Source organism: Bombina bombina, chromosome 5 (assembly GCF_027579735.1).
Source record: "Bombina bombina isolate aBomBom1 chromosome 5, aBomBom1.pri, whole genome shotgun sequence".
In the NCBI taxonomy this organism is placed as follows: Eukaryota; Metazoa; Chordata; class Amphibia; order Anura; family Bombinatoridae; genus Bombina; species Bombina bombina.
In genome coordinates, this window is record NC_069503.1 from 847,628,085 (window position 1) to 847,654,980 (window position 26,896).

The following is a 26,896-nucleotide window of genomic DNA, read 5'->3' on the forward strand; positions in this document are numbered from 1 at the left end:
CAACTACTAGTGCACATAGAAGACCTTGATAACAGAAACAGAAGGCAGAACATATGGGTTAGAGGTATTTCGGAAGATATCACGCCAGCACAACTTCCTCAACACTTACACTCAATGTTCAACCAATTGCTAGCACCAACTGTCAAAGAAACAATACTCACAGACAGAGCACAGAGCGCTTAGACTGAAACCATCTCAATCTGAACCTCCAAGAGATGTTATCAGATTTTATCGCTATCAAGATAAAGAAGATATACTCTCAGCAGCAAGAAAGAAAGAACCCATAACACATGATGGGAATGAAATCCAAATATATTCAGATCTCTGCCCAGCGACTCTGGCTAAATGTCGAGAAGCAAGATACCGCACCTTGCACTTAAGGGAGCATGGGATCCCTTACAGATGGGGATTCCCATTCTCAATTAAAGTTAACAAAGACAAAAAGACTGTTACTTATCAAGAACCTCATCACTTTAAAGGAAATAAAGACAACATAGAATAATTACCCATAGGAAAAAGCCCAGGCCCTGATGGATACACTAACATATACTATAAAACTTTTGAAGAAATTCTAGCACCTCCCTTATTAGCAATCTTCCAAACAATAGATAAGGGACACTTAATGCCAACAACCATGCAAGAAGCTTATATATCCATGATACCAAAACCAGGAAGATCCCAGAATGACACAAGTAATTATAGACCAATTTCCCTCCTAAACGCTGATCTAAAGATGTTAGGTAAAATAATAACCAAAAGAATAAACACAGTCTAAGATGACCTGATTCATAGAGATCAGATGGGCTTTGTTCCGCATCGGAAGGTAAGACAACACCATCAGAGCACCTACTTTGGCATCATACGTTAAAAACCAAAAACTAAGATCGGTGTCTCTCGCCACCGATGCAGAGAAGGCTTTTGACCAGTTGGATTAGGGATTTTTAAAGGGCTACTTTGGAAAGCTTTGGATTTGAAAAAATCTACAATTAGACATATTTTTTGTTTATATACTTCCCCAACGGCTAAAGTCAAAGTAAACGGAACCCTTTCACATAACCAACGGCACCCGTCAGGGATGCCCTTTATCCCCACTTTATTTATATTAACTATGGAAATACTAGCCTCTATAATACGAAAAAAAAAGCCATACAGGGTATACCAATAGGAAATCAGGAATTTAAACTCTTGTACACAAATGATAAATTTATTCACTGTCGTATCTCCCCAAAAACCGATCCCTGAAATTTGTAGAGCCCTTTCCCTTTATGGAGAATTTTTAACTTCTCTGCAAATATGACAAAATCCGAAATACTTAACATCTCTCTCACAGAACCCGAATTTGACCAGTTACATCATATATGCCCACTGCGACTACAAAAAGAAGCGATTAAATATCTAGGTACATACATCTCACCAAACAGTGACACACTTTTTAGCAAAAACTTCTCTCTTAAAAGCATTAAACAGATCTATGTGATTGGAGTCTAAAACCCTTCTCATGGTGGGGTCATATTTAGTCAGTTAAAATTACTTCCCTCCCCAGAATGTGGGAAATATAAACCCAGTGTGAACAAACGCACACTATATAGAACCACAGAAGCTGGGGGATTAGGAGTACTGTGCATAGAGGACTATTATAAAGCAGAAACTTTACAGAGAATACTTCACTGGCATACCTCCTTAGATACCAAAGCGTGGACCGCAATAGATTCTAATTTACTAAAAGCCCCTAGAGTAGGGGCTCTGTGTTGGGTCCCTAAATACTCTAGACCACCACAGTGCTATTACCTAGATATTAATAAACATCTTTTGTACCCAACCAAACTTAACATTATGCCAAAAACTGGCTCAAATATGCACAAATCTCACACTTTATTACCCTAAGCTCACACAAAAAAGATTTTCTCAGACCTCTAACGACGTATGAATCACTAAGTTATAAGCAAACCCCTATAAAACACCACCTCTCCCTTTCTAGGAGACTCCACCAAATCAATAGGCACACCCAACCCCCAGAATATTTTGATAGATGGCAAAAAAATCTTGATACGCAATTTGACAAAAAGGACTGGGACAAAATTAAAAAATGAACACGACAGTCCTCTTCATTTTTATATAATTATTAGAATTAAACTACAAAATTCTTCTCAGGTGGTACCTCACACCCACTAGATTAAACAGCATCTACCCTGGATCCTCCACTATCTGCTGGAGAGGTTGCGGCAAAAAGGGAACTCATACATATGTGGTGGGAATGTGACAAAATCCAAATACTTTGGTGGTGCATTTTAGAACCATAATGAACATAAACCGTAACCTAACACCTAGAAAGACCCTACTAAATGACCTCCCAAAATTCCCTTGCAAATTAAAACTGTTGCTATTGCAAATAGGAATTAATTCAGTTAAATCTATCATAGCAAGACACTGGAAATAGACAGTTATCCCTACTGAATCAATGTGGATAGATAAAATACAGGACTTAATTTCACTAGAAGAGTATGGCCATAAGAGACTTAAATTTAAATTCAGGAAAGGGAGTATTTTTGTTATCTGAGAGGATCACCTGTATTGCCCAACACAACACTTTACCATTCTGACACCCCAATAAAATAAAGAGTAGCGGCGATGGGAACCTCCACCCTCCTTATCCCTTTTTCCTTTCACGAATAAACAGGTTTGTTTAATAACCTTAAAGAGCTGCAATCCTTTGTTCTCTACAAAAACTGACCAAGAGAAAAACAGAAAAGACTGAGGAATTGAAAGTAGCAACCGTATCCTGAAATTACAACGTTCTCAGCTCTAGGACAATGGACTCATGTATACTGTTAATTACACTTATCGATTCCTGTATTTTTCTTCTTTTTGTTTTCTCTTTCTACTGACAATATTCAGATCTGTATAATTCTCAAAGTCAGTAAAAATCAAATAAAAAATAAAATAATAAACTGGTGATGATCCCTGTGAATGGGAATGTGTAAATACTCGTCCTTCAGTTCTATAGTCGACATGAACTGATCTTCCAGAACCAATGGAAGAATGGAACTAATAGTTTCCCTCTTGAAGGACGGAACCCTGAGGAATTTGTTGAGGCACTTTAAGTCTAGGATGGGACGGAAATTTCCCTCCTTTTTGGGAACCATAAATAGATTTGAATAGAATCTTTTACCTTGTTCCTCTAGAGGGATTGGTACAATAGCTCCCAGGGAGGATAGGTCCCCTACGCAATTTAAGAAGGCCTCCCTCTTTACCTGGTTTGAGGATAGTTTTGACAGGAGGAATCTGCCCCTTGGACGGCAAGACTTGAATCCTATTTTGTAACCCTGGGATACTATGTCCGCAGCCCACGGATCTGGGACATCGCGTATCCAAGCTGGTCGGAAAAAAAAGCTTGCCCCCCACTTGATCCAAAAACAGATCGGGGCGGAAATTTCATGCTGATTTAGAGTTAGCAGAAGGCTTCTTGTTTTGCTTTTCCTTATTCCAAGGCTGGCTGGACTTCCAAGAGGACCTAGATTGGTATGGTTTGGACGAAGAGAAGGAAGACTTCTGTCCTTTAAAGTTGTGAAAGGAACGAAAATTAGAAGTCTATCGACCCTTAGGTTTATTCTTCTTGTCCTGAGGTAGGAAAGATCCCTTTCCACCCGTAATCTCTGAAATGATTTCTGCCAGACCAGGACCGGATAGGGTCTTACCTTTATAAGGTAAAGTCAAAAGCTTGGCCTTTGAAGATACATCAGCCAGCCAAGGTTTTAACCACAGAGCTCTACGAGCTAGGACAGTGAAGCTAGACATCTTAGCTCCCAGTCTAATTATCTGCATGTTGGCATTGCAGATAAAGATATTGGCTAATTTAAGGACCTTGATCATATCCTGGATCTCCTCAATCGTAGTCTCCTCTGATATCAGATCAGACAGGGCATTGCACCAATAAGATGCTGCACCCGCAAACCATAGCAATACTTGCTGCAGGTTGTCACGGTAATCCTTGATGGATGTACATTTTTTTTTAAAGTAAGCCTCTAGCTTCTTATCCATGGGATCCTTAAGGGAGCAATTATCCTCTATAGGAATGATAGCTCTTTTAGCTAGAGTAGAGATAGCTCCTTCTACTTTAGGCACAGTGCGCCATGAGTCACGAATGTAATCAGCAACAGGAAACATCTTTTTTAAAAACAGGGGAAGGGGAAAAAGGAACCCACGGCTTATCCCATTCCTGAGCTATAATTTTAGACATCTTGTCTGGAACAGGAAAAACATCCACCTAAGAGGGAAAATCATAAACTCTATTAAGTAGACTTTTTAGGGTTGACAGCAACCGAAGGTACAGAGTCGTTCAAAGTAGCAAGAACCTCCTTCAGTAGCAACCAGAGATGTTCAAGCTTAAATCAGAAATTAACTTCTTCAGATTCTGAAGAAATTTCCCCCATCATGTCAGAGTCTGAGAAAGCAGACACCACTGCAGTTATCTGTGCAGCAAAATCTCCTGGCAAATAAACCCCCCCAGAAGGTTGAGAGGAACCGCAGACACTGTATTTGAAACCACTAAGGCTTGGGATGTTTGAGGAGAAAGCTGAGACATTCTGAACAGCATTATCATGAGAGACAATTGGCTCAGAAGGGAGTAATTTATCTTTACATTTTAGAGTCTTAGCTGAGCATGAGGAACAAAATTGCATAGGTAAAACAATTTGGGCCTCTAAACATAATAAACATTTATCCATAGAAACAGAGTCTTGGTCTGTATCCATAGTTGGAAGGTTCCCAATACTAATTGGAACATTTTAAATTAACCGGTATGTCACTTTAAGAATCATGCAGAAAAATATTTCTTTAACACAGATTAAATACATAAATATCCTAACACCTCTATACCTCAGCAAGCTGAGGAGTCATACCACACCGGACTGGAGTTGTACTAGGACATGTGGTCTACTACGCAGTATAAAGAGATTGCCTGCAGTTAAATCCTCTTTCAAAAACAAAATGCTGAGGTAAGTCTTCATTCCGCTCAGATTAAGTAAAAGCAGAGAGCGGAGATCACGTAACCGGACCTCAAAAAAACATAATTTATGCTTACCTGATAAATTTATTTATTTCCGGATATGGCGAGTCCACGGAATCATCAATTACTAGTGGGAATATCACTCCTGACCAGCAGGAGGAGGCAAAGAGCACTACAGCAAAGCTGCTATATACATCACTTCCCTTACCCATAATCCCCAGTCATTCGGCCAAAGGAAAAATGGAAAAAGAAGATAACACAAAAGTGTAGAGGTGCCTGAGGTTTTAGAAAAAATAACTGTCTTAAATAAAGGGTGGGCCGTGGACTCACCATATCCGGAAATAAATACATTTATCAGGTAAGCATAAATTATGTTTTCTTTCCTAAGATATGGTGAGTCCAAAGAATCATCAATTACTAGTGGGAATCTATACTCAAGCTAGCGGACAGAAATGATAAGGGAGGGACAAGACAGGTAGACCTAAACAGAAGGCACCACTACCTGAAGTACCCTTCTCCCAAAAGAAGCCTCAGCCGAGGCAAAAGTATCAAATTTATAAAATTTTGAAAAAGTATGCAGAGGACCAAGTTGCAGCCTTGCAAATCTGTTCCACAGAAGCTTCATTTTTAAAGCCCAGGAAGAAGAAACAGCCCTCGTGGAATGAGTAGTGATTCTCTCAGGAGGTTGCTGTCCAGCAGTCTCATAGGCCAAAGGAATAATACTTAGCCAAAGAGAAAGAAGTAGCTGTAGCTTTCTGACCCTTGTGCTTCCCAGAAAAACAAACAAAGCAGAAGACTAACGAAAGTCCTTAGTCGCCTGAAGATTAAATTTCAATGCACGCACAACATCTAGGTTGTGCAACAAATGCTCCTTAGGAGGAGGAGGATTAGGACATAAAGAAGGAACTGCGATCGCCTGATTAATATTCTTGTTTGAAACAACCTTAGGAATTAAACCTAATGTAGTGCATAGAACCACCTTATCAGAATGAAAAATAAGATAAGGAGAATCAAATTGCAGAGCCGAGAGTTCCGAAACTCTCTGAACAGAAGAAATAGCAACAAGAAACAAAACCTTCCAAGATAACATCTTAATATCTAAGGAATGCATAGGTTCAAACGGAGCCCGCTGTAAAACTAAGAACAAGGTTAAGACTCCAGGGAGGAGTAACGAGCTTCAACACAGGCCTGATCCTAACCAAGGCCTGACAAAAAGATTGCACATCTGGCGCATCTGCCAAATGCTTATGCAACAAAATAGACAACGCAGAAATGTGACAAACCCTTCTCCAGACCCTCCTGGAGAAAAAAGACAAAATCCTAGGAATCCTGACTATACTCCAAGAGTAGCCTCTGGATTCACACCAATACAGATATTTACACCATATGTTATAGTAAATCTTTCTTGTCAAAGGCTTACAAGCCTAAATCATGGTCTCAATGACCGACTCTGAAAACCCACGCTTAGATCAAATTAAGCGTTAAATCTCCAAGCAGTCAGCTTCAGAGAAACAAGATTTGGGTGAAGGAAGGGACCCTGAAGCAGAAGGTCCTTCCTCAGAGGGAGTCTCCATGGAGGTAGAGATGACATTTCCACTAGATCTGCATACCAGATCCTGCGAGGCCACACCGGTGCTATGAGAATCACCAACACCCTCTCCTGCTTGATCCTAGCAATGACTCTTGGCAGGAGAGCAAATGGAGGAAATATGCATGCTGGACTGAAATTCCAAGGGACCGCCAGAGCATCTATCAAGAAAGCCTGTGGATCCCTTGACCTTGAGCCATACCTCAGAAGCTTGTCATTCTGCCGAGAAGCCATGAGATCCAGTTCTGGCTGCCCCCAATTGAAGCTTAAACTGGAAAATACTTCAGGATGGAGTTCCCACTCCCCCAGATGAAAGGTCTGTCGGTTCAGAAAATCCGCCTCCCAAATTGTTCACTCCTGGGATGTGGATCGCAGAAAGACAACAGTTGTGAGACTCCGCCCACTGGATTATCCAGGCCACCTCTGTCATGGCCAAGGAACTCTGAGTCCCCCCATGGAGGTTGATGTACGCCACCGATGTTATGTTGTCCAACTGGAACTTGATAAACCGGGCTAAGGCTAACTGAGCATTGAAAATCGCTCTCAGTTCTAGAATTTTTATAGAATGTTTATAGGGAGAACTGACTCCTCCCAAGTCCAAAGACCCCGAGTCTTCAATGACCCCCAAATTGCTCCCCAACCTAGAAGGCTGGCATCCGTGGTCACAATCACCCAGGAAGGTCTGTGAAAGCAAGTTCCCTGGGAGAGGTGTTCCTGAGACAACCACCATAGAAGAGAATCCCTTGTCGCCTGATCCAGAAATATTTGCAGAGACAGATCCGCATATTTCCCGTTCCATTGCCTTAACAAGCATAACTGCAGAGGTCTGAGATGGAACCGAGCAAACTGAATGATGTCCATGGAAGCTACCATCAGACCAATTACATCCATACATAGAGCCACTGATGGCCGAGGAGAGGACTGAAGGACGCACAAGGCTAGAGCCGAAGATCTTTGTTTTTCTGACCTCTGTCAGAAATATCTTCATTAGTAGGGAGTCTATTATGGTCCCTAAAAACACTACTCTTGTGGCTGGAATCAGAGAACCCTTTCTCAAATTCACCTTCCAACCGTGGGAGCGAAGAAAAGACAACAAGATCTCCGTATGAGAGTTTGCTTGTTGAAAAGACGGCGCCTGAACCAGAATGTCATCCAGATATCGCGCCACTGCAATGCCCCAAGACCGGATTACCGCCAACAGAGCCCCCAGGACCTTTGAGAAAATTATGGGAACTGTGGCAAGGCTGAATGGAAGAGCCACAAACTGAAAGTGCTTGTCTAGAAAAGAGAATCTGAGAAACTTGTGATGATCCCTGTGGATGGGAACATGAAGGTACGCATCCTTTAGGTCTATGGTTGTCATGAACTGACCCTCTTGAACCAAGGGAAGAATGGAGCGTATAGTCTCCATCTTGAAGGACGGTACACTCTACTTTAGGTCTAAAATAGGTCTGAAAGTCCCCTCTTTCTTGGGAACCACAAACAAATTTGGATAAAATCCCAGACCCTGTTCCTGCGAAGGAACTGGAACTATAACTCCCAGGGCAAAAAGATCCTTGATCTCTTTTTCTGGTCTACAGATAATATTGAGAGAAGAAACCTGCTTCTGGGAGGAAAAGTCTTGAATTCTATCTTGTACCCCTGAAATACAATTTCCACGGCCCACAGGTCTGGGACATCTTGTATCCTAATATCTCGTATCCAATAGCCGGCTTGGCGCCCAAACGTCACCTTTTAGCAAAAAATTGTTTTAGCCGTGGGCTGCTGTAGCAGCTAAGAACGGCGATCGGTTGAAACAAATAAAGGAGCTTTCTACATGAAGTATCTTATACTTCATGAATGAAAGTCCCCTTTATTTGTTTCAATAGTCAATCCTAGCGTTTGTACAACGCTAGGATTGACTTTCACTTTAAATATGGACACAACTTCAGCATCAGTAGAAGGAATTATACTGCCTGAATCTGAGATTTCACCCTCAGCTGCACCCGAAGACTCATCATTCTCAGACTTCTGAGAGGAAATACTTTGATTAGCCACTTCAGGATCAGAAACCTTACTTACTGTTTCTTTAAATTTCCATTTGCGTTTTCCCTGCAGCATGGGAAAAGTAGACAGCACCTCAGATACTGCAGAGAATACCTGGGAAGCAATATCTTGCAAAGTAACCCCAGACGGAGCATGAGAGGAAACGCAGGGCACTGCATGTGCAGATGAATAGGATTGGGACGGTTGAGGAGACAGCTGCGGCACATCTGAAACAGGAGGCTCCTGAACAGCATCCGCCTTAGCTAATGATGGCTCAGGGTCAAAAAGTCTATTTCTATAAGCTAAAGTTATTTCAATACATGAACAAAAATGTACTGGGCGTTCCACCTGGGCATCAAAACATAAGCTACAGGTAACATCCTGCACAGCCTCTTGATACATAATACAAAAAAAAGACGCAAATAAAAAATCTAACTTTTTTTTTGTCTTTTAACAAAGGATATAATACAGAACAAATAAAACTTTCTTAAATAAATGTTCCCTTTAAATTTAGCAAATGAAGAAAACATACCCCAGGCAACACTCTACACATCGGGAGCATTACTGAGGTGCCCTACCTGTCCTGCAACCCGCAGCAGAGGGAAAAAACGATCCTGTTTACAATCCGGATTCCAGAGAAGCAAAATCAGCAAGAAGCCTTCTAAACAGCAGAGCCATCTGACATATGCACACCTCACTTTACAGGAAGTGAAGAAAAGCGCCAAGAAAGCTCTGACATCAAATAATCAGAACCTCCCAAAAAGGGGCGGTCCAACAGCTGACAAAATTTTTTTTTTTTATTTTGTTCTTTTTTTTTAAAAAAAACCCTTTCTTGAAAACAGGCTTAAAAACAAACAATAAAACCCCCAATAAAAGTACATAATCCGTTACTAAAAACAGAGCCTCAATGAGCCATCAATAAAATAAATAACTCCTCACACTAACTTAGCCTGCAAAAACTGCCATAAAAACTGCACCCTGACAGGAATAATAAAAAACGTCCCCCTGCAGCGTTTCAAAAATTTCCCTGCTTACATAGAAAATTAAAACTGGCACTTATCTTAATATTTATCTGTCTGGCAGCAGGACAGCTCACCTGGTTTGAGAGGTCACATAGACCTGTGGAAATACAGAAAGACTGAGTAAACTTACTCAGGCGATCTAAATAGGGCAGCAAAATGTTTTGGGAAAACGCAGTGAGGATTGTACCCCACAAGTTCCCAATTGCTTAAAAGCCACCACTGCCCTACTTACGAGACTGACATGGGCTAAGGCTAGACCCTTTAGAAAGATCAGAGCAAACCTACTCTGCTTTTAAAATAAAAAATCTTGATTGTAGATCAGACACCAAAACTTCACCTCCTTGCAACGCAGGGTATTATGGGTAAGGGAAGTGACATATATAGCAGCTTTGCTGTAGTGCTCTTTGCCTCTTCCTGCTAGCCAGGAGTGATATTCCCACTAGTAATTGATGATTCCCTGGACTCACCATATCTTAGGAAAGAAACTGCGCCACTAATAAGGCGCACATTTTTTTCTCTCAATAATGTACATAAACTGTATGCAACAGAACCCAATAATTAAATCCATAAGCTTAACGAATAACATTGGAAGTTAAATAAAGGTCCTAGCCCCTCCTTGTGACCCTTAAAAGAAACCCTTCAGCCAGTCTCTCTATGAGAAGGGAAAAAACATAATTTATGTAAGAACTTACCTGATAAATTAATTTCTTTCATATTAGCAAGAGTCCATGAGCTAGTGACGTATGGGATATACATTCCTACCAGGAGGGGCAAAGTTTCCCAAACCTCAAAATGCCTATAAATACACCCCTCACCACACCCACAATTCAGTTTAACGAATAGCCAAGAAGTGGGGAGATAAAAAAGTGCAAAAGCATATAAAATAAGGAATTGGAATAATTGTGCTTTATACAAAAATCATAACCACCACAAAAAAAGGGCGGGCCTCATGGACTCTTGCTAATATGAAAGAAATGAATTTATCAGGTAAGTTCTTACATAAATTATGTTTTCTTTCATGTAATTAGCAAGAGTCCATGAGCTAGTGACGTATGGGATAATGATTACCCAAGATGTGGATCTTTCCACACAAGAGTCACTAGAGAGGGAGGGATAAAATAAAGACAGCCAATTCCTGCTGAAAATAATCCACACCCAAAATAAAGTTTAATGAAAAACATAAGCAGAAGATTCAAACTGAAACCGCTGCCTGAAGTACTTTTCTACCAAAAACTGCTTCAGAAGAAGAAAATACATCAAAATGGTAGAATTTAGTAAAAGTATGCAAAGAGGACCAAGTTGCTGCTTTGCAAATCTGATCAATCGAAGCTTCATTCCTAAAAGCCCAGAAAGTAGAAACTGACCTAGTAGAATGAGCTGTAATCCTCTGAGGCGGAGTTTTACCCGACTCAACATAGGCAAGATGAATTAAAGATTTCAACCAAGATGCCAAAGAAATGGCAGAAGCTTTCTGGCCTTTTCTAGAACCGGAAAAGATAACAAATAGACTAGAAGTCTTACGGAAAGACTTAGTAGCTTCAACATAATATTTCAAAGCTCTAACAACATCCAAAGAATGCAACGATTTCTCCTTAGAATTCTTAGGATTAGGACATAATGAAGGAACCACAATTTCTCTACTAATGTTGTTGGAATTCACAACTTTAGGTAAAAAATCAAAAGAAGTTTGCAACACCGCCTTATCCTGATAAAAAATCAGAAAAGGAGACTCACAAGAAAGAGCAGATAATTCAGAAACTCTTCTGGCAGAAGAGATTGCCAAAAGGAACAAAACTTTCCAAGAAAGTAATTTAATGTCCAATGAATGCATAGGTTCAAACGGAGGAGCTTGAAGAGCCCCCAGAACCAAATTCAAACTCCAAGGAGGAGAAATTGACTTAATGACAGGTTTTATACGAACCAAAGCTTGTACAAAACAATGAATATCAGGAAGAATAGCAATCTTTCTGTGAAAAAGAACAGAAAGAGCAGAGATTTGACCTTTCAAGGAACTTGCGGACAAACCCTTATCTAAACCATCCTGAAGAAACTGTAAAATTCTCGGTATTCTAAAAGAATGCCAAGAAAAATGATGAGAAAGACACCAAGAAATATAAGTCTTCCAGACTCTATAATATATCTCTCTAGATACAGATTTACGCGCCTGTAACATAGTATTAATCACAGAGTCAGAGAAACCTCTTTGACTAAGAATCAAGCGTTCAATCTCCATACCTTTAAATTTAAGGATTTCAGATCCACGGTTGGCAAGAGGCCATCCGGACCAGATCCGCATACCAAAACCTGTGAGGCCATGCCGGAGCTACCAGCAGAACAAACGAGCATTCCTTCAGAATCTTGGAGATTACTCTTGGAAGAAGAACTAGAGGCGGAAAGATATAGGCAGGATGATACTTCCAAGGAAGTGATAATGCATCCACTGCCTCCGCCTGAGGATCCCGGGATCTGGACAGATACCTGGGAAGTTTCTTGTTTAGATAAGACGCCATCAGATCTATTTCTGGAAGTTCCCACATTTGAAAAATCTGAAGAAATACCTCTGGGTGAAGAGACCATTCGCCCGGATGCAACGTTTGGCGACTGAGATAATCCGCTTCCCAATTGTCTATACCTGGGATATGAACCGCAGAGATTAGACAGGAGCTGGATTCCGCCCAAACCAGAATTCGAGATACTTCTTTCATAGCCAGAGGACTGTGAGTCCCTCCTTGATGATTGATGTATGCCACAGTTGTGACATTGTCTGTCTGAAAACAAATGAACGATTCTCTCTTCAGAAGAGGCCAAAACTGAAGAGCTCTGAAAATTGCACGAAGTTCCAAAATATTGATCGGTAATCTCACCTCCTGAGATTCCCAAACTCCTTGTGCCGTCAGAGATCCCCACACAGCTCCCCAACCCGTGAGACTTGCATCTGTTGAAATTACAGTCCAGGTTGGAAGCACAAAAGAAGCCCCCTGAATTAAACGATGGTGATCTGTCCACCACGTTAGAGAGTGTCGTACAATCGGTTTTAAAGATATTATTTGAGATATCTTTGTGTAATCCTTGCACCATTGATTCAGCATACAGAGCTGAAGAGGTCGCATGTGAAAACGAGCAAAGGGGATCGCGTCCGATGCAGCAGTCATAAGACCTAGAATTTCCATGCATAAGGCTACCGAAGGGAATGATTGTGACTGAAGGTTTCGACAAGCTGAAATCAATTTTAGACGTCTCTTGTCTGTTAAAGACAGAGTCATGGACACTGAATCTATCTGGAAACCCAGAAAGGTCACCCTTGTCTGAGGAATCAATGAACTTTTTGGTAAATTGATCCTCCAACCATGATCTTGAAGAAACAACACAAGTCGATTCGTATGAGATTCTGCTAAATGTAAAGACTGAGCAAGTACCAAGATATCGTCCAAATAAGGAAATACCACAATACCCTGTTCTCTGATTACAGACAGAAGGGCACCGAGAACCTTTGTAAAAATTCTTGGAGCTGTAGCTAGGCCAAACGGCAGAGCCACAAACTGGTAATGCTTGTCCAGAAAAAGAGAATCTCAGGAACTGATAATGATCTGGATGAATCGGAATATGCAGATATGCATCCTGTAAATCTATTGTGGACATATAATGCCCTTGCTGAACAAAAGGCAACATAGTCCTTACAGTTACCATTTTGAACGTAGGTATCCTTACATAACGATTCAATATTTTTAGATCCAGAACTGGTCTGAAGGAATTCTCCTTCTTTGGTACAATGAAGAGATTTGAATAAAACCCCATCCCCTGTTCCGGAACTGGAACTGGCATAATTACTCCAGCCAACTCTAGATCTGAAACACAATTCAGAAATGCTTGAGCTTTCACTGGATTTACTGGGACACGGGAAAGAAAAAATCTCTTTGCAGGAGGTCTCATCTTGAAACCAATTCTGTACCCTTCTGAAACAATGTTCTGAATCCAAAGATTGTGAACAGAATTGAACCAAATTTCTTTGAAAAAACGTAACCTGCCCCCTACCAGCTGAGCTGGAATGAGGGCCGCACCTTCATGTGGACTTAGAAGCAGGCTTTGCCTTTCTAGCAGGCTTGGATTTATTCCAGACTGGAGATGGTTTCCAAACTGAAACTGCTCCTGAGGATGAAGGATCAGGCTTTTGTTCTTTGTTGAAACGAAAGGAACGAAAACGATTATTAGCCCTGTTTTTACCCTTAGATTTTTTATCCTGTGGTAAAAAAGTTCCTTTCCCACCAGTAACAGTTGAGATAATAGAATCCAACTGAGAACCAAATAATTTGTTACCCTGGAAAGAAATGGAAAGTAGAGTTGATTTAGAAGCCATATCAGCATTCCAAGTCTTAAGCCATAAAGCTCTTCTAGCTAAAATAGCTAGAGACATAAACCTGACATCAACTCTAATAATATCAAAAATGGCATCACAGATAAAATTATTAGCATGCTGAAGAATAATAATAATATTATGAGAATCATGATCTGTTACTTGTTGCGCTAAAGTTTCCAACCAAAAAGTTGAAGCTGCAGCAACATCAGCCAATGATATAGCAGGTCTAAGAAGATTACCTGAACACAGATAAGCTTTTCTTAGAAAGGATTCAATTTTCCTATCTAAAGGATCCTTAAACGAAGTACCATCTGACGTAGGAATAGTAGTACGTTTAGCAAGGGTAGAAATAGCCCCATCAACTCTAGGGATTTTGTCCCAAAATTCTAATCTGTCAGACGGCACAGGATATAATTGCTTAAAACGTTTAGAAGGAGAAAATGAATTACCCAATTTATCCCATTCTTTGGAAATTACTTCAGAAATAGCATTAGGAACAGGAAAAACTTCTGGAATAACCACAGGAGATTTAAATACCTTATCTAAACGTTTAGAATTAGTATCAAGTGGACCAGAATCCTCTATTTCTAAAGCAATTAGTACTTCTTTAAGTAAAGAACGAATAAATTCCATTTTAAATAAATATGAAGATTTATCAGCATCAATCTCTGAGACAGAATCCTCTGAACCAGAAGAATCATCAGAATCAGAATGATGATGTTCATTTAAAAATTCATCTGTAGGGAGAGAAGTTTTAAAAGATTTTTTATGTTTACTAGAAGTAGAAATAACAGACATAGCCTTCTTGATGGATTCAGAAACAAAATCTCTTATGTTATCAGGAACATTCTGCACCTTAGATGTTGAAGGAACTGCAACAGGCAATGGTACTTTACTAAAGGAAATATTATCTGCATTAACAAGTTTGTCATGACAATTAATACAAACAACAGCCGGAGGAATAGCTACCAAAAGTTTACAGCAGATACACTTAGCTTTGGTAGGTCCAGCACTAGACAGCGATTTTCCTGAAGTATCTTCTGACTCAGATGCAACGTGAGACATCTTGCAATATGTAAGAGAAAAAACAACATATAAAGCAAAATTGATCAAATTCCTTAAATGACAGTTTCAGGAATGGGAAAAAATGCCAAAGAACAAGCTTCTAGCAACCAGAAGCAATGAAAAATGAGACTTAAATAATGTGGAGACAAAAGCGACGCCCATATTTTTTTAGCGCCAAATAAGACGCCCACATTATTTGGCGCCTAAATGCTTTTGGCGGCAAAAATGACGCCACTTCCGGAACGCTGACATTTTTGGCGCAAAATAACGTCAAAAAATGACGCAACTTCCGGCGACACGTATGACGCCGGAAACGGAAAAGATTTTTTGCGCCAAAAAAGTCCGCGCCAAGAATGACGAAATAAAATGAAGCATTTTCAGCCCCCGCGAGCCTAACAGCCCACAGGGAAAAAAGAGTCAAATTTTTGAAGGTAAGAAAAAATTATTAATTCAAATGCATTATCCCAAATATGAAACTGACTGTCTGAAAATAAGGAATGTTGAACATTCTGAGTCAAGGCAAATAAATGTTTGAATACATATATTTAGAACTTTATAAACAAAGTGCCCAACCATAGCTTAGAGTGTCACAGAAAATAAGATTTACTTACCCCAGGACACTCATCTACATGTTTGTAGAAAGCCAAACCAGTACTGAAACGAGAATCAGCAGAGGTAATGGTATATAAATAAGAGTATATCGTCGATCTGAAAAGGGAGGTAAGAGATGAATCTCTACGACCGATAACAGAGAACCTATGAAATAGACCCCGTAGAAGGAGATCACTGCATTCAAATAGGCAATACTCTCCTCACATCCCTCTGACATTCACTGCACGCTGAGAGGAAAACCGGGCTCCAACTTGCTGCGGAGCGCATATCAACGTAGAATCTAGCACAAACTTACTTCACCACCTCCATAGGAGGCAAAGTTTGTAAAACTGAATTGTGGGTGTGGTGAGGGGTGTATTTATAGGCATTTTGAGGTTTGGGAAACTTTGCCCCTCCTGGTAGGAATGTATATCCCATACGTCACTAGCTCATGGACTCTTGCTAATTACATGAAAGAAATTAACCCCTTAAGATTCACACACTACAGTACCTGCCAAACTGCCCCACTTATAACCCCTAAAAGGGATATACATGTCCCAGATGATGATCCACCAGATTAATTAACCTCCAAAGTGCTGTCCTTCAGTTCCTAGAAGGCAAATGCACTTACCTGTGGATCCAGCTGCAGGGCAGGAACAGCTTCTTTAGGTGTGATAGACACTTCACCCTCTATCAGGGACCTGAAGAAAAAAGAAAGAACAGAGTAACCAACCCTGGCTTTCTATGAAAGGGTAGCAATAATGTTAGAAATAAAGCAAAGACAACCTCGCCGCTTTCTAACTGCTAACAGCCACTATTTATCTTACTAAAGAGATCGACATGGACACAACATAGCCCCTAATCCTTGCTTGCAGGGAAAAGTACCCACAAAAGGATTAAATATGTTCAGACACCGTCTTCGCACATCCTCCATTGACAAAGGCAAAGAGAATGACTGGGGATTATGGGCAAGGGAAGTTACACTTAAAGGGACAGTATACACTCATTTTCATATAACTGCATGTAATAGACACTACTATAAAGAATAAGATGCACAGATACGGATATAAAAATCCAGTATAAAACTGTTTATAAACTTACTTAGAAGCTGTCAGTTTGGCTCTGTTGAAAAGGTAGCTGGAAAGCCCACTGCAAGTGGCAAATAAGACACTCCCCCCCCCTCTTCTTTTGCATATGAAAAGACCCTTTACACAAACAGCAGCAAACTAGAGAAGGTAGCTGACGGTATTCACATAAAACTTTGGGGCTTGGTTAGGAGTCTGAAAATCAGAGCAAGGTTATTTAAAAATAAGCAAAACTATACATTTATTTTTTTAAAAACTTTATGGGCTATATAAATAGATAATCTACAAAACATTTATGCAAAGAAAAAAATGAGTGTATAATGTCCCTTTAACAGCTTTGCTGGGGTGCTCTTTGCCTCCACCTGCTGGCCAGGAGTTGTATATCCCACTAGTAATTGGAATGACGTTGTGGACTCGCCATGCCATAGGAAAGAAATATAAGTTTTTATTTTCAATCATAGGGAGGTTATCTGTAAAATGTAAACATAAATTTCCTTGATTTGATATACACATATCTATTTAATTGTCAAAATACGCATCTGGCTTTAACCTTTGAGAAAATAATGGAAAAACAGAATTTATGTTTACCTGATAAATTACTTTCTCCAACGGTGTGTCCGGTCCACGGCGTCATCCTTACTTGTGGGATATTCTCTTCCCCAACAGGAAATGGCAAAGAGCCCAGCAAAGCTGGTCACATGATCCCTCCTAGGCTCCGCCTTCCCCAGTCATTCGACCGACGTAAAGGAGGAATATTTGCATAGGAGAAATCATATGATACCGTGGTGACTGTAGTTAAAGAAAATAAATCATCAGACCTGATTAAAAAACCAGGGCGGGCCGTGGACCGGACACACCGTTGGAGAAAGTAATTTATCAGGTAAACATAAATTCTGTTTTCTCCAACATAGGTGTGTCCGGTCCAAAGCTTTAGGACACGGATGATGGGAGGGAGCAAATCAGGTCACCTAGATGGAAGGCACCATGGTTTGCAAAACCTTTCTCCCAAAAATAGCCTCAGAAGAAGCAAAAGTATCAAATTTGTAAAATTTGGTAAAAGTGTGCAGTGAAGACCAAGTCGCTGCCTTACATATCTGATCAACAGAAGCCTCGTTCTTAAAGGCCCATGTGGAAGCCACGGCCCTAGTGGAATGAGCTGTGATTCTTTCAGGAGGCTGCCGTCCGGCAGTCTCATAAGCCAATCTGATGATGCTTTTAAGCCAAAAAGATAGAGAGGTAGAAGTTGCTTTTTGACCTCTCCTTTTACCAGAAAAAACAACAAACAAGGAAGATGTTTGTCTGAAATCCTTTGTAGCATCTAAATAGAATTTTAGAGCACGGACAACGTCCAAATTGTGTAACAAACGTTCCTTCTATGAAACTGGATTCGGACACAAAGAAGGTACAACTATCTCCTGGTTAATATTTTTGTTGGAAACAACCTTCGGAAGAAAACCAGGCTCAGTACGTAAAACCACCTTATCTGCATGGACCAGATAGGGCGGAGAACACTGCAGAGCAGATAACTCAGAAACTCTTCTAGCGGAAGAAATTGCAACCTAAAACAAAACTTTCCAAGATAATAACTTAATATCTACGGAATGTAAGGGTTCAAACGGAACCCCTTGAAGAACTGAAAGAACTAGATTAAGACTCCAGGGAAGAGTCAAAGGTCTGTAAATAGGCTTGATTCTAACCAGAGCCTGAACAAACGCTTAAACGTCTGGCACAGCTGCCAGCCTTTTGTGAAGTAAAACAGATAAAGCAGAGATCTGTCCCTTCAGAGAACTCGCAGAAAATCCTATCTACAAACCTTCTTGTAGAAAGGAAAGAATCTTAGGAATTTTTATCTTGTTCCATGGGAATCCTTTAGATTCACACCAACAGATATATTTTTTCCACATATTATGGTAAATTTTTCTAGTTACAGGCTTTCTAGCCTGAATAAGAGTATCTATTACAGAATCTGAAAACCCACGCTTTGATAAAATCAAGCGTTCAAACTCCAAGCAGTCAGTTGGAGGAAAACCAGATTCGGATGTTCGAATGGACCCTGAATAAGAAGGTCCTGTCTCAAAGGTAGCTTCCATGGTGGAGCCGATGACACATTCACCAGGTCTGCATACCAAGTCCTGCGTGGCCACACAGGAACTATCAAGGTCACCGAAGCCCTCTCCAGATTGATCCTGGCTACCAGCCTGGGAATGAGAGGAAACGGTGGGAATACATAAGCTAGGTTGAAGATCCAAGGTGCTACTATTGTATCCAATAGAGTCGCCTTGGGATCCCTGGATTTGGACCCGTAACAAGGGACCATGAAGTTCTGACGAGAGGCCATCAGAACCATGTCTGGAATGCCCCATAATTGAGTTATTTGGGCAAAGATTTCCAGATGGAGTTCCCACTCCCCCGGATGCTCCTCCATCGCCAGGGAACTCCTTGTTACCCCCTGATGGTTGATATATGTAACAGTCGTCATGATGTCTGATTGAAACCTTATGAATTTGGCCTTTGCTAGTCGAGGCCAAGCCTTGAGAGCATTGAATATCGCTCTCAGTTCCATTATGTTTATCGGGAGAAGAGAGTCTTCCCGAAACCATAGACCCTGAGTTTTCAGGGGTTCCCAGACCGCGCCCCAGCCCACCAGACTGGCGTCGGTCGTGACAATGACCTATTCTGGTCTGCGGAAGCTCATTCCCTGTGACAGGTTGTCCAGGGTCAGCCACCAACGGAGTGAATCTCTGGTTATTTGATCTACTTGTATCGTCGGAGACAAGTCTGTATAATCCCCATTCCACTGTCTGAGCATGCACAGGTGCAATGGTCTTAGATGAATTCGTGCAAAAGGAACTATGTCCATTGCCGCAACCATCAAACCTATTACTTCCATGGACTGCGCTATGGAAGGAAGAAGAACAGAATGAAGTACCTGACAAGAGCTTAGAAGTTTTGATTTTCTGGCCTCTGTCAGAAAAACCTTCATTTCTAAGGAAACTATTATTGTTCCCAAGAAGGGAACTCTTGTTGACGGGGACAGAGAACTTTTTTCTATGTTCACTTTCCACCTGTGAGATCTGAGAAAGGCTAGGACAATGTCCGTATGAGCCCTTGCTTTTGACAGAGACGACACTTGAATCAGGATGTCGTCCAAGTAAAGTACTACTGCAATGCCCCTTGGTCTTAGCACCGCTAGAAGGGACCCTAGTACCCTTGTGAAAATCCTTGGAGCAGTGGCTAATCCGAATGGAAGTGCCACAGGTAATGCTTGTCCAGAAAGGCGAACCTTAGGAACCGAAAATGTTCCTTGTGGATAGGAATACGTAGGTACGCATCCTTTAAGTCCACCGTGGTCATGAATTGACCTTCCTGGATGGTAGGAAGGATCGTTCGAATGGTTTCCATTTTGAATGATGAAACCCTTAGAAACTTGTTTAGAATCTTGAGATCTAAAATAGGTCTGAATGTTCCCTCTTTTTTGGGAATTATGAACAGGTTGGAGTAAAAACCCATCCCTTGTTCTCCTAATGGAACAGGATGAATCACTCCCATGCTTAACAGGTCTTCTTCACAGTGTAAGAATGCCTGTTCGAAGATAATTGAGACCCGTGGAACCTTCCCATTGGGGGTAGTTCCCTGAATTCCAGGAGATAACCTTGAGAAACTATTTCTAGCGCCCAAGGATCCTGAACATCTCTTGCCCCAGCCTGAGCAAAGAGAGAAAGTCTGCCCCCCACCAGATCCTTCCCAGATCGGGGGCCAACACTTCATGCTGTTTTGGTAGCAGTGGCAGGTGACTTGGCCTGCTTACCCTTGTTCCAGCCTTGCATCGGCCTCCAGGCTGGCTTGGTTTGAGAAGTATTACCCTCTTGCTTAGAGGGTGTAGAATTTGAGGCTGGTCCGTTTCTGCGAAAGGGACGAAAATTTGGCTTCTTTTTAGCCTTAAAAGACCTATCCAGAGGAAGGGCGTGGCCCTTTCCCCCAGTGATGTCTGAAATAATCTCTTTCAAGTCAGGGCCAAACAGTGTTTTACCCTTGAAAGGGATGTTAAGCAAAAGCGCTCTGCGCGCCACGATAGCAAACCCTGAATTATTCGCCGCTAATCTAGCTAATTGCAAAGCGGCATCTAAAATAAAAAAGAGTTAGCCAATTTAAGAGTTTGAACTCTGTCCAAAACCTCCTCGTACGAAGATTCTTTATTGAGCGACTTTTCTAGTTCTTCGAACCAGAAACACGCAGCTGTAGTGACAGGAACAATGCATGAAATTGGTTGTAGAAGGTAACCTTGCTGAACAAACATCTTTTTAAGCAAACCCTCTAACCTTTAATCCATAGGATCTTGAAAGCACAACTATCTTCTATAGGAATAGAAGTGCGTTTGTTTAGAGTAGAAACCGCCCCCTCGACCTTGGGGACTGTATGCTATAAGTCCTTTCTGGGGTCGACTATAGGAACTAATTTCTTAAATATAGGGGGAGGACAAAAGGTATGCCGGGCCTTTCCCACTCCTTATTTACTATGTCCGCCACCCGCTTGGGTATAGGAAAAACATCGGGGGGCACCGGAACCTCTAGGAACTTGTCCATCTTACCTAATTTCTCTGGAATGACCAAATTGTCACAATCATCCAGAGTAGATAATACCTCCTTAAGTAGTGCGTGGAGATGTTGAAATTTAAATTTAAAAGTTACAATATCAGGTTCTGCTTGTTGAGAAATTTTCCCTGAATCTGAAATTTCTCCCTCAGACAAAACCTCCCTCCTGGCCCCTTCAGATAGGTGTGAGGGTATGTCAGAACAGATATCATCAGCGTCCTCTTGCTCTTCAGTGTTTAAAACAGAGCAATCACGCTTTCTCTGATAAGTAGGCATTTTGGAAAAAATGCATGCAATAGAATTATCCATTACAGCCATTAATTGTTGTATGGTAATAAGTATTGGCGCACTAGATATACTAGGGGCCTCTTGTGTGGGCAAAACTGGTGTAGACACAGAAGGGGATGATGCAGTACCATGCTTACTCCCCTCATTAGAGGAATCATCTTGGGCAATATCATATCTATGGCATTATTATCCCTACTTTGTTTGGACATTATGACACAAATATATCACATATATTTAAATGGGGAGACACATTGGCTTTCATACATATAGAACATCGTTATCTGATGGTTCAGACATGTTAAACAGGCTTAAACTTGTGAACAAAGCACAAAAAACGTTTTACAATAAAACCGTTACTGTCCCTTTAAATTTCAAACTGAACACACTTTATTCCTGAATATGTGAAAAAGTATGAAGGAATTGTTCAAATTTCACCAAAATTTCACCACAGTAACTTAAAGCCTTAAAAGTATTGCACACCAAATTTGAAAGCTTTAACCCTTAAAATAACGGAACCGGAGCCGTTTTTACATTTAACCCCTATACAGTCCCAGGTATCTGCTTTGCTGAGACCCAACCAAGCCCAGAGGGGAATACGATACCAAATGATGCCTTCTATAAGCTTTTTCAGTGGTTCTTAGCTCCTCACACATGCATCTGCATGCCATGCTTTCCAAAAACAACTGCGCATTAGAGGCGCGAAAATGAGGCTCTGTCTATGACTAGAAAAGGCCCCCAGTGAAAAAGGTGTCCAATACAGTGCCTGCCGTTTTTATTAAAACAATCCCCAAGATTTAACAACTATTAAAAGTAATAATCTGCCAAATATACTTAGTAAAGTAATCGTTTTAGCCCAGAAAAATGTCTACCAGTTTTTTAAGCCCTAATGAAGCCCTTTATTCTTTTACTTAAACTAAGAAAATGGCTTACCGGTTCCCATAGGGAAAATGACAGCTTCCAGCATTACCGAGTCTTGTTAGAAATGTGTCATACCTCAAGCAGCAAAAGTCTGCTCACTGTTTCCCCCAACTGAAGTTAATTCCTCTCAACAGTCCTGTGTGGAAACAGCCATCGATTTTAGTAACGGTTGCTAAAATCATTTTCCTCTTACAAACAGAAATCTTCATCTCTTTCCTGTTTCAGAGTAAATAGTACATACCAGCAGTATTTTAAAATAACAAACTCTTGATTGAAGAATAAAAACTACATTTAAACACCAAAAAACTCTAAGCCATCTCCGTGGAGATGTTGCCTGTACAACGGCAAAGAGAATGACTGGGGAAGGCGGAGCCTAGGAGGGATCATGTGACCAGCTTTGCTGGGCTCTTTGCCATTTCCTGTTGGGGAAGAGAATATCCCACAAGTAAGGATGACGCCGTGGACCGGACACACCTATGTTGGAGAAATTAAAACTTATGAAACGTTTTTTTCCCCCAAGTATAAAATTAGGTGGACAACTTTTCACTACCTGTTTAGGATTTTTCCTGTCTTCTCCATTTTTCTTGTCAGATTTTTTAAATGATTCAAACATGGTTGGATCAACACTATATAAACACTCCGTCCATTTTCCATAAAGAGCGCATAGTTTTTTTTTGCTGCAGGAAAAAAAGGAAGAGGAGAACATGATACACTAAAGGCAAATACCAACTTCAATTAAAGAAAGAGCCAAGCAATGCTTATTTACTAAAACATTTCAATGCACAGGAATTTTACAAAGATGCAATAGTATGCTGCATTATTCATATGTAACAACACACAAGAAACATTCTATAGGCTGTTGTGTAGAAAAAGATGCTTTTGTGATGCTTAAAGAGCCACTAAAGTCAAAATTAATCTTTCATGATTCAGGCAGAGCAGGCAATTTAAAAAAAAAAAACAACTTTCCAATAATGACACTTTCTGAGATTCCAGCTCCTACTGAGCACTTGTATAGTATATACATATATGCTTTTAATAATTGTCTGTCACATAGTACAGGGTAAGGGAAAAATTTAATAATTTTGAAATTTGGTAGAAAATATTCTACTGCTCATTTCAAAGTAAGTGCAACTGCATAATATTTTTACTGTCTATTTGTCAATTATTAAATTCTACTGTATTAAGTGGTTCTTTAAATTTGTTTTACCATTGAAATTCAGACATGAATGTCATATTTGCATAAATAAAAAGAGAGAAGCGCTCAACCTGGGAACGAACAATAGCATAAAAGCTTGTTCTATGGCTAGTTACCACCCTAGAAGCAGCCTGTTTTTGCTCAATATGTGCCTTTCACAGAGAAGAACTTTCCTGTAGCATATCAGTATGATCCTGACTTAACAATACAGTCCAGCCCTGAAATACCAGGCAATCCCTCTCTGAACGAGAAAAACAGCAAAAACCCAGATGTACGTTTCCTAGTGTGGGACTCGTCAGTGAGGTGCAGCCATATCCGTCTAGGCACACTTAAAGGAATATTGCTACACCACACTGACGAGGCCCAATGAAGGCCGAAACAATTGTCTGGGGTTGCTATGTTCCTTGTTCAGAGAGGAATTTCCTGATATTTCGGCACTGGACTGACTGGAATAGGCGGGATAAGACTGATATACTACAGGAAAGTTCTACTCTGTGAAAAGCATTACTGGGCTAAAAGAAGCTGCACCCAGGTGGTAAATCGCCATAGAACAGGCTAACAATTGTATTGAGCTAGTTGTTCGTTCCTGTGAGTGCACTTCTCTCTGTGTCTATGAATGTCATATTTTAATATAGAAACTGTGTTAAATAACCGTTAGTAAGGCCAAATTATCACTGCAGGACACTTTTACTGTTGCAGTTTAAATGCTCCCACGCTCAGTTTGACAATTCAGTAGGATTCCCTTACATTTTAATATGCTTGAAACCTATTATTTAGTTATTTGAAATCACTTGCCAAGGTAAACTCAACTAACTCAATCTAAGTGGACAGCAATGTTGTTAAGCTGAAACAACCATATAAAAAGGGAGGAATTAAGAACTACTAAACTAAACAAAGCCAAAACAATTTAACATTTATTTTAACATAAAATGTTTAATTAAGGAAAATAAAGCAACATTGCAAAATACATTCATTGCTTATTTTGCCTGCTTTTGCTATAAAATCCCTCTGAAAATTGTACTTCTTTAACTTTCCCAGAGAGTCGGAAGGTGCAAGCATCATATTCAAGCATCGTGAATTTTACTTGACCCCGCACCACACTATACAATGATAGATTAGATCACAACACTAGCTCATTTATATTTTCCCTAATTGACTATAGTAAATGAACAAGGAACATGAATTCCACCAGGCTTTCCTAGGAGTGCATCCCTGAACTGCTCTTGCTTTGCAAAACCTATTACTGTGCTAATATGAGAAGGTTAAATTATTTTAATACATTTTATTTGTATGCAATGCTCAGTTTCTGAGATGTGCAAGATATAAAAAATACTTTGATTTCTCTTTAACCCCATACACCATATGGACATAGGTACTACGTCACACAGTACTTTGACCAGCATACTGTACTGACATAGTACCTACATCCACCACAGAGGCGCATGTTGCTGGTACCTGCTGTCAGCCAAGACCCTACACTACAAAAAAAACAATTTTTTTTTATTTATTTTTTTAGTTTTAATTGTTTTTATTGAGGTTCAGGAAAAATACACAGTACAATTATTTGCAAAATAGATTACAGAGCTTCAAGTAGGTTTCAAATAAACACAGAATAATTGAAACAGTGAAAACAAATAAACAAATAGTCCAGACTTGAACTCTGTAGGTTCACTGAACCTCCCTTATTAGATTCTTTCTGGTAAACTTTAAACATATTATGTAATTGGCAGGCCACTCTTGGACCTATTTGAACAAGGAAAATTAGGATGTATACAACCATAATAGGACATACTTGGTAAGAGTAACCTAGGAATAATTAAAATGATAAAATAGGATTGAGTGGAGAGGAGGGAGGGAGGGAGAGAGAGAGAGAGAGAGAGAGAGAAGAAGAAAAAAAAAAACGGGGGGGGGGGAGGAGAAGGGAGGGAATATTTAAGCTCAACTAACTATTCAAGTTATCAGGTATCTTCCCTATGCACAACCAGTTAGAAGGGCTAGTTAAGTTGCTTCCATGTTTCCCATATTTCTGAGTGTAAGAAGATTTTATTTTGTTGGGTAAAAATCGAGCCCTCCATAGTCTCTAGGTAAGCCATAGTTTTAACTATATCCCCCCACGTAGGCAGGGTTTGTTGCTTCCAAAGTCTGGCTATAGCTAATTTGGCTGAAGTAAGAATGTATATGCTGAGGAGGGTCTTTGAAGTCGAAGTTGTGACTATATTTAGGTGTAGTAGGGCAGTTTGTGGGGTGTTTTCCAGGAGGGGAACTAAATTCATGCATCTATGTGAAATATCACACCAGAAGGGTGTCAATATCGGGCATTCCCACCATATATGAGCCGGCGTACCCACCAACCCACACCCTCTCCAACATAATGGAGAATTAACGTGAGAAATTTTAAATAGCCTAAGTGGGGTGAGATGCCACTGTGTGCAGACTTTAAGGTATAGTTCTAGCAAAGTAATGCAATGAAGTGCCTGTTTGGTAAGAGCCACAGCTTTAGACCAATCGTCTTGCTCTGCATGAAACTGAAGAGCGCTTTCCCAAGCCAAAGCATACGCTGAGTTGTAGAAAGTAGGGGAGTTCAGCAAGTCTCTGTAGGAAACCGAGAGAGCTCGAGGCACCCTCACATTATTAGTCCATCTTTTTTCCCACATAGTGGGTTCTCGGAGGGGCTGACTTAAGAATCCCCACGATTTCAATAGGCTCCTGAATCTCCAAAACTCGACTAACAAAAGCTGCGACGGGTTATAAATATTGGAAAACTGCATAGTCATGATGAATTGTCCGTTAAGAAACAGGTCCGCAATACAATTTATTCCGTGTTCCTGCCACAGGTGAGGATGTGAGTCTCTAAGGGCCGCTAGCAGGCCAGTTAGAGAATGAATGGGAGAGGGATGAGGGGCTATCTGTGGCAGCGAACGTAGTCTGTCCCATAAATGAAGGGTGTGGGAGATAATTAAGTTCTGGATTTTGTAAGAGGATCTAACATGCTTGGGCAGCCAAATAAGGTCCTGCAAGGTAAGTGGGCTAGGAAGTGTTGCTTGCTCTAATAGTTGCCACTTACTATTGCAGGATGTCGTATTCCATGAAAGAATATGTGATAATCTCGAGGCTCCGTGGTAAAGAGTTAAGTTGGGGGCGCCCGCACCCCCACTTAAGAGTGGTTGT

General features: G+C 40.5%; 1 protein-coding gene across 1 annotated transcript in view; it reads right to left on the reverse strand.

Annotated features, from left to right (window-relative positions):
- OSBPL1A (oxysterol binding protein like 1A) overlaps positions 1 to 26,896 on the reverse strand; it is a 702,947-nt gene that overhangs the window by 103,508 nt on the left and 572,543 nt on the right. The window contains 1 exon segment of the mRNA XM_053714984.1: positions 23,084 to 23,210. Coding sequence (XP_053570959.1) covers positions 23,084 to 23,210 — 127 coding nt within the window.